This window comes from Phalacrocorax aristotelis, chromosome 22, assembly GCF_949628215.1.
Source record: "Phalacrocorax aristotelis chromosome 22, bGulAri2.1, whole genome shotgun sequence".
Classification (NCBI taxonomy): domain Eukaryota; kingdom Metazoa; phylum Chordata; class Aves; order Suliformes; family Phalacrocoracidae; genus Phalacrocorax; species Phalacrocorax aristotelis.
This window is the reverse complement of record NC_134297.1, coordinates 7,032,800-7,040,098: the sequence shown is the minus strand read 5'-3', so window position 1 is coordinate 7,040,098 and position 7,299 is coordinate 7,032,800. Positions and strand designations below refer to the sequence as shown.

Below are 7,299 nucleotides of genomic sequence, written 5' to 3'. Positions count from 1 at the left end.
GGCTTCAGCCTTCCTCGCTTTTGTTCCAGTGGCATCCTCACCGGGTTATATAGGATTTAGGGCGGTGACGGTGCTGTCGCAGAGGTTCCCCAGGCTGCAGCGAGAAGCTGTGTAGGCACAGATTCACCAGAGGGTTTAGGAACTTGCTCGGCTTCCCCCATCCCTGCCGCGGCAGGGGCTCTGCTTGCATTCCTCATGTTGTGCTGTGGTTTCTCCCTGCTTGTGTGGGGAACAGGAATTGGGCCAGCACCATGACAGTTCAAGGCGGGCGTGAATGGAAGGGGGCAAAATAAAAGGGAAGGGGAAATAAAGGCTCTTCCCAGCTGAATTCGCATGAGTCTAACCACATCAGTTTGCTGCCTGGGGAGAGGAAAGAGGATATGACACCTCAGCTGCTCTCGTTTGTGTCGGGGCTTTGCACACTGCTGGCTTGTTTATGGGTGAGTAGCTGAGTTTACAAGGAAGCGTGTACACGCAGGAGTTATCCAGGCAGTTGCTGTGAGCTAGTTAGCAGTGGTCTGCCACATTCCAACCATGCAAGTCACTATGAGTATCTAAATGGCTTGCCAGGGTCTGTTTTTATTATTATTATTATTATTTAGGGGTCTCTTTTCACCAGTTACTACCAGAGAGTGTGTGGAGACAGCTAACTAGCATATGTCAGTTTGCTAAAAGCAGTTATTTTAATTCATGGCCCATTCTCCAGCAGTCAGCAGGATGCCTTATTCATTTGCCAGCAGGAGGGTAAATCTATTTCAAAATGATTGAAATATTATGCACAGCTTGAATGAATGTTTAAAATAAATACAGTAGAAGAAACATGTTGTTTGTGAAATGAGAAGATAAATTAAATTTAGTGCAGACACGTTATTCCCAAGCCTAGCAGCTTGGCGAACACTGTCACAGCTAAATCCTTTAGGCCTTAATCCAGCAGTAAGCGCATGGTCTGATTTCTTCTCCTGAAGAGACGGGACTTGCTCTTCAGTCCTTTGCTTTGTACTGACTAAGCTGGTGGCCTCCATAGCATGTTCCACTTGTGGAGAGGACTAGTTGTTGCTGGGACAGCATGGGAAGCCTGGAGGGACAGGGAGGGACAAGAGAACCATAAGGCTTGAGAAGAGAGCCTTGTGGAGATGTAAAAAACGAAATGGTGTCACGGGTAAAGCAACCAGTCTTTGTTTTCCAGTATCGGGTCTGTGGTTCCCTCCAGCCACTTCTGCTCAGCAAGATTAAATTTATTTTCATCCTCTTAACTGAACTTTCTTTTAATGGCAGCAGGGGTGACAGCCCCCAAAATAGATTTCCTATGGAGTCTGTCCTGAGTGGCACTGTATGCAGCATGTCTCCCGATAACCCTTTTTCCCCTGCCCTGGGCCTTTATCTCTCTGGTGACAAACAGCCCTCTCTGGACAGAAAGAGGAAATTCCACTCATTGTTCTCCTGCTGCTGGGCTCTGACTACAGCGCTCTATCTCCTGCGCGGTGCACCGCTGGCAGGAGGGGACCGGCAGGCGTTTCCTGAAGTGACAATCAGCAGGCGGCTCACAGGAGGAGGGTTTCATTCCGAGATTCCCATTTAGGTCCCGCTATGATCCTCCTCTAAGCAAGCTTGATAGCTCAGCCGCGGCCCTCTCAAATTTGGGTATGTCCCCCTCGTGTCTTCTCTGATCATGCAGTAGTCGGTCCCCTCTCTGTAACGCCAAAACGTGCAAAAAGAGTGCAGTCTCCCTTCCCTTAGTGTTGGCAGCAGGGCCACCTTCTGAGGCAGGTGTAACTGCCAACGAAGAATGAACAACAGGTAACGGCCCTTTCAGTGAGATCGAGTACCTTCTGTTTGAGCTGTGGTGGCACGTAATACTTCTAGACAAGGAATAACGCCTCCTCATGCTTCTGCTGTAGAGACATAGGGCGAAAGGTTAAAAAGCTGTGTCGTGAAGAACTTGGAGGTTTAGGATTTTGAGATGGCTTTCCAAGGGCCGGGCCTGAAAGTGCATTATTCAGGGACCCTTTAAACTTTGGAGGATGTACACTTCCTCCTGGACAGGCACTGGAGTAGTATTTGGTTATATTTTTCCACCCCTAGCAGTAACATCCCGAACCAGCTTTACTTAAAGAAAATAGGAATCTTCCCAGTCTCCTCATTGCATAGCTGGGTTTGACCTTTTAAATGGATTTACTATGGTCTTGCTTTTTTTGTACAGTGAAGGCTATCTTTCTGTTTCTATTACGGGTGTCTTGGTGCATCTCTTCTCCCAGGGTAGGAGGTAAAACTTGTAAGCCTCGAATACCAGCCGTACTGCTTTCTAGGGAAGTTACACACAGGGCAACTGTACAGGAAGCCTATAAAGGAAATGTAGCAGCAGCTATGGAAGGGCTGAGCAGCACACAGCCTTTTGATTCAGACAAGCCTGGGACTCTTGAGACTTCATTTTACTTCCCCGCTCCCCCCTGGAGTTCTGCGGATGGCCACCCATCGCTCACTGTGCTGCGGTGTGCCATTCAGACCGGAGGATAAAACAGCCATCCTTCCAAGCAGGCAACCTGGGATGCACGAATGGTTGGAGGGGCTCAAGTGCTGTCGTATTTGGGACTGTAAAAATATTTTTATAGTTGACAATGTCGCTTTTCAAGGTTGCAAAAACAGTACACTTGAAATATTGGGCAATATCTGTGCATTACCTTAAAGGTTTTGGCTGGCAGTTCCAGCATTCCATAGTTGTAGCCTTAGCACAGCCATTTTTAGTAATTCTGACGCGTGGTGAGAACAGAACTTTGTGTGCTGACCTTTCCATCTAGAAGTAAAGAAGGGTGTAAAAGTGGTGTATTGAAAAGGGGAAAGATTGAGACAGTTGAGAATTGGCTTTTAAAGTGCTTTAGTGACATAATTGTTCGTAACATTGTTCTTTGTACAGCTTAAGTACTTTATGTCCCGTGTTACAGATGGCAAATCTGAGATACATATGAAAGTGATTTGTTCTGAACCAACAAAGGAGTTGATACTACACTGGGACTGAAACCTGAACACTCTTGGTTCCCAGAGTTTGATTTCCATACTCCCGTTACGTTCATTTGCAAAATAGCTTTGTCTTGTCATCATTTGACCTGCTTAATTCTCCCCTTCCTTTAAAACCGCTCAGTCCAGCAGTTTTTAAAAAGATGCTTCCATTTTACCACAGAGTTGAAAATAGATGAGCTGAATTACATCACCGGGAAGAGTTCCCAAAAACCCTCTCTTTGGTCTGCCACTTGAACTGTCAGCAAAAGAACTAGTTGGGGACGGGGGGGGAAGGGGGGAAGGCTGTGAGGAAGTGGAAATTCACCAAAATTATTGATGCTTCTTGTTGCATTTGAAACTTAAATGTCAAAAATCATACCCGGAAAATGTTCACCACCACTTAGCTACCACTGAGCAGAGCATGTTTCCTGTAGGGATACACATTTTGCTGTGGTGAGATGGACAGTTTGGAACTAAATCTTAAGCCCACTGTTGGTGGGAAGCTCCTATGCTGTGTTTTTGTTTTAACAAGACCTTCATGCATCAAAGGAGAAGATAATCTGTGTTTGCATTTGAAGGATACATCTAGAGCTGGGAATTTCCTCTCTTCTCCCAGTGGATTGCTCTTCTGCCAGGTGCGAAGCAATCCGTGTGCTCTTCAGCTCCCCGCTGTGGCTCACCTTCTTTCTGGACAGTTGTCTTCAGATGCTTCCTAATTTCACAGTTAGCCAGCTCCTGGGGAAGTGGAGAGAAGAGTATCTGAAGGGTGAGCCAGTTGGAATAAGCAGCAAACTTCCCCTTCTCCCACAGCGGGTCTCTGCTTCTCCTTGCTTTTTCACTTTTCATTTCCATTTGGTTATTTTTCCCTGAAAAGAATCAAAGGCTTTCACAGGAGAGAAGCTGTATTTTACAGAGCTCTAGATGCAGCAGGGTGGTCCAAGCTTTGTCTTTGCCAGCTCCCTAAGCAGGTACTGTCCCTTAATGCTCCATTTCTGTAGATGTACCGGCCTCAAAGAAAGAAGGAATTGTTTCAAAATGTTCAAAAGTGCTCAAGTGTTCCGGAGCCAGAGAGTCTGCTTTCACAGAGGACTTTGGCAACCAGAAACATACAATTTTTTGAGGTTTTGGCTCCTAAGACCCTTAGGTTTCTTTAGCTTTGCCTTCTGTCTCCCCTTTTCATGTTCTCTTTCCAACAGCTGGGTATCTTTGACACGCCCTAAAGTTCCTCTCCATCTTTTCAGGCTTTTAAACAGAACTGCATGCCTCTGGGAACTTAAGTGAGTTGGACATTCCAACATAGCAGCTTCATAAAATGTCCCAAAGGTATAAAAATATAAATTCTATGAAATATATATAGTGTAGTTAAATAGTGTTCTGAAGATCACTGGTATTGTTCCTCTTCGATTTGAGGCTTTTGAGAAGATAAATGCTGTTTTAGAGCAAAACCAAACCTGTGTCTTTTTTTTGTTTTACTAAGTTATTAATCCTCTCAAGATTGAATTCATTATGAAAAAAAGATACAGTCCCATGACCATCTGGAACTACATTTTTGTGTCACTGGTTTCACTAACTTCTGACAAGACAAAGCTAGGATTGTCATAGCCTTTCTTCTCTTTGGCTTTAGCTTCTTTCTCATTGTACAGACAGAAGGCACAGTGGGGAGTTTCCACTGCCACTGTCTTGCTGAAGTTCTGGAAGTCTACTCTGTATTTCCCTTCTTTGGTCTTGGACACAATGGGAGCAAAGCGATAACCCCAGAGCACCTCTTCTGGGATGTAGGATGTCCTCACTTGACAGGTAGCGCTAGTGGCTTCAACGGTGCCATCTAGAAACACCACCAATTCAAAATCTTGCTGCAGAATGGTTTCTGCTGCCATGTGGAAGAAGGGGCTGTTCTTATCTATTATGTGATAAATAGTTAAAGGGGAAATGAAGAAGAGATTCTCGTTGCCAGCATCAACTACGAATTCTATGTTGACCTGGTCCAAAATGATTGTTTCCCCTTCTGGGGTGATGGTGGTCTTCAGAAGCTTTCCGTAGATGTGGCTCCCAATCAGCAGACTCTTCCTGAGGTTTGCCACGCGAATAAGGAGGCAGAGCTTCCCGCCACGTTTGCTGATGACAGCATTCTTGCTGAAGGTGATGGTCTTAGCCCGGTTTTTGGACCTCGATATCTTGGCCAAGATGGCACCACACATAAAGGAATTGATGATGACCCCCAGGATAGACTGGAAGATGAGCAGGAAAATAGCAGTGGCGCATTGTTCTGTGACACATCTGAAGCCATAACCGATGGTTACCTGGGTCTCCAAGGAGAACAGGAAAGCTGAAGTCAGGCCGTTGATATTCTCAACACAGGGGGTGTGATTTATGGAAGGATTGAATTCTGGAAGATCTTTGTGTATGTATGCCACACCGTACCAGAGGAGGCCAAACAGAAACCAGCTGCCTAAGAATGCTGAAATGAAGATAGTCATTTTGTATCTCCACCTGAGATCCAGGATAGTTGTCCATATATCAATCAAAAAGACAAACCTTGACTGTTCTACATTGCCAAACTCTATGTTACACCTCCCATCTTTAGAGACAAGCCTTGCCTTTCGCCGGCTACGTTCTCTGATGTGGCTGGTAAAGCGTTTCCGGAGGTAGTTGAACATTCCCTCTGCTGACAGTGTTCTGGAGAGTAAGAAATAATAAACGTTATGGGTAATGCAGGTTTCGTACCTGCAGGCGAGAAGTGGGTTCTGACGAAGTCTCAAGACACTTGTTCAGGAAAGTTATATAATTTGCATATTTTCCCTCAGCTGGTGGGGAAAAGTTCCAGTAAGTATATGAGGAAACTAACAGATTCTTGCCTAAGGAGCATTCCAGCAAAAAATAATCATTTTGGCTTGCTTAGTAAGCTTTGAATCAGTCACCTGTTAATATTGTCCTCTGCTTAGCTGAATTAGCGGGGGCGTAGCGAGGCAGGTGACTTCACTGTGGCCACACTTTGGGAAAAGTGGTGGGGAGTGGCTGGGTTTTGAGGTCTTTCTGCCTTTCAAAAGACAAAGTGGGGCCTCTCTGTGCAAATGTGTGCGTATACATTGGCAGTAGGAGTCCCTCGATGCGATGTGGATAGTGAATTTAGCAAGAAACGAGAATAGATGCAGGAGGCATAATTAAGCCAGATATGCAGTTATTTTTAGCATAGTTATAGATTGGGTTTGAGGGTGTGAATTTAAAACTCTGGAATCGCAAAGCATCTCAAACAGGACTTTTAAGTGAGAATAAAACAAAAGATTAAATTTCAGCATCAGGAGAATTGGATGTTTACTTACCACAAAGGTAATGCTAAGACTAAAGAATCTGAATCTGAAATACGTTCTTAAATTGTAGTTCTGTGTCCCTGTTAATTTTGTCCTGTGTGATTGGACGTGTTAACAAGAGACCCAGGGAATATAAGTCACTGATGGAGAAAAATACTACAGATGTGTTCAGACTGGAATTTGGATCAACCTACATCTGGAAAATTCCCAGTCTTGGAGTTATGCAGACATGCAAGCGTGGGGAGAGGTTGACCCACTGTAGTGTTAGAGGTTGCCTGCTATGTTCATAGACAGATCTAGGGTCCGATTTTGACCCAAAACTTAGGAATGTTCTTAGAAGAAAGAACTGATTTCAGAGCTGATCACCCTTCAAGTATAAAAATGTGTTTCCTTGCCAGGGAGGATGGGTTTGATTTGTGCACAGTGCCAACCTGCCCTGAAAGTGTACCCTTGTGTGCCTATTTATTTAGCCTTTGTTAAACAAAATTCTTCTCATCTACCTGAATTTAACTGTGTACTGGAATCATATTTCTTAGGGGCAAAATGCTTCAGCCTAAAAAACACAGAAATAAATTAAGAACTTGAGGGGAAAATATTCTCCCTGGTGACTCACACAAAGGGCGTTCCACGTTTACTGTGTCTCTAAGGACAGAGTGTCCCCAGCCACACAGAGATCTGAATGATTTGGGGACCTGCAGCTGCTGTGGACGATGTTTTCTTTAGAAGGACCTGGACTTGAAGAGTGTGCCTCAGATCAGGAGATGCTGGGGGTTTTGTAATTGCTGACTACTGTTACTTTACTGCCCCTTTACCCTTCCCAGTAGAGGGTGACACTAAAAACAACCCTTAGGAGTGATTATGTTTTTTAGACGCAAGCTCAAGATGCTACAACACTTACCCGAAACCCTGCATCGTTTCACTGTCCCACCCAGGTTTTCTTTTTGGATAGGAGCAAAATGCTTGAGCTCAAATGGACTGCCCAAATTCTGTTTGATTT

General features: G+C 44.8%; 1 protein-coding gene across 3 annotated transcripts; it reads right to left on the bottom strand.

Moving 5' to 3' along the window:
* On the bottom strand, nt 1-7,083 carry KCNJ1 (potassium inwardly rectifying channel subfamily J member 1). Of its 3 annotated transcripts, XM_075116365.1 has the most exons (3): nt 2,679-7,083; nt 1,827-1,892; nt 3-1,075 (listed from the first exon to the last, which is right to left on the bottom strand). In XM_075116365.1, exon 1 carries the CDS (start codon nt 5,649-5,651, stop codon nt 4,536-4,538), a length of 1,116 nt encoding a protein of 371 aa, XP_074972466.1. In that variant the 5' UTR covers nt 5,652-7,083; the 3' UTR covers nt 3-1,075; nt 1,827-1,892; nt 2,679-4,535. The 3 variants fall into 3 exon arrangements, with proteins under 3 accessions (XP_074972464.1, XP_074972465.1, XP_074972466.1); XM_075116363.1 differs by having other exon boundaries at nt 1-1,075; nt 1,827-7,083; XM_075116364.1 differs by having other exon boundaries at nt 1-1,892.
* Nucleotides 7,084-7,299: the final 216 nt, after the last annotated feature.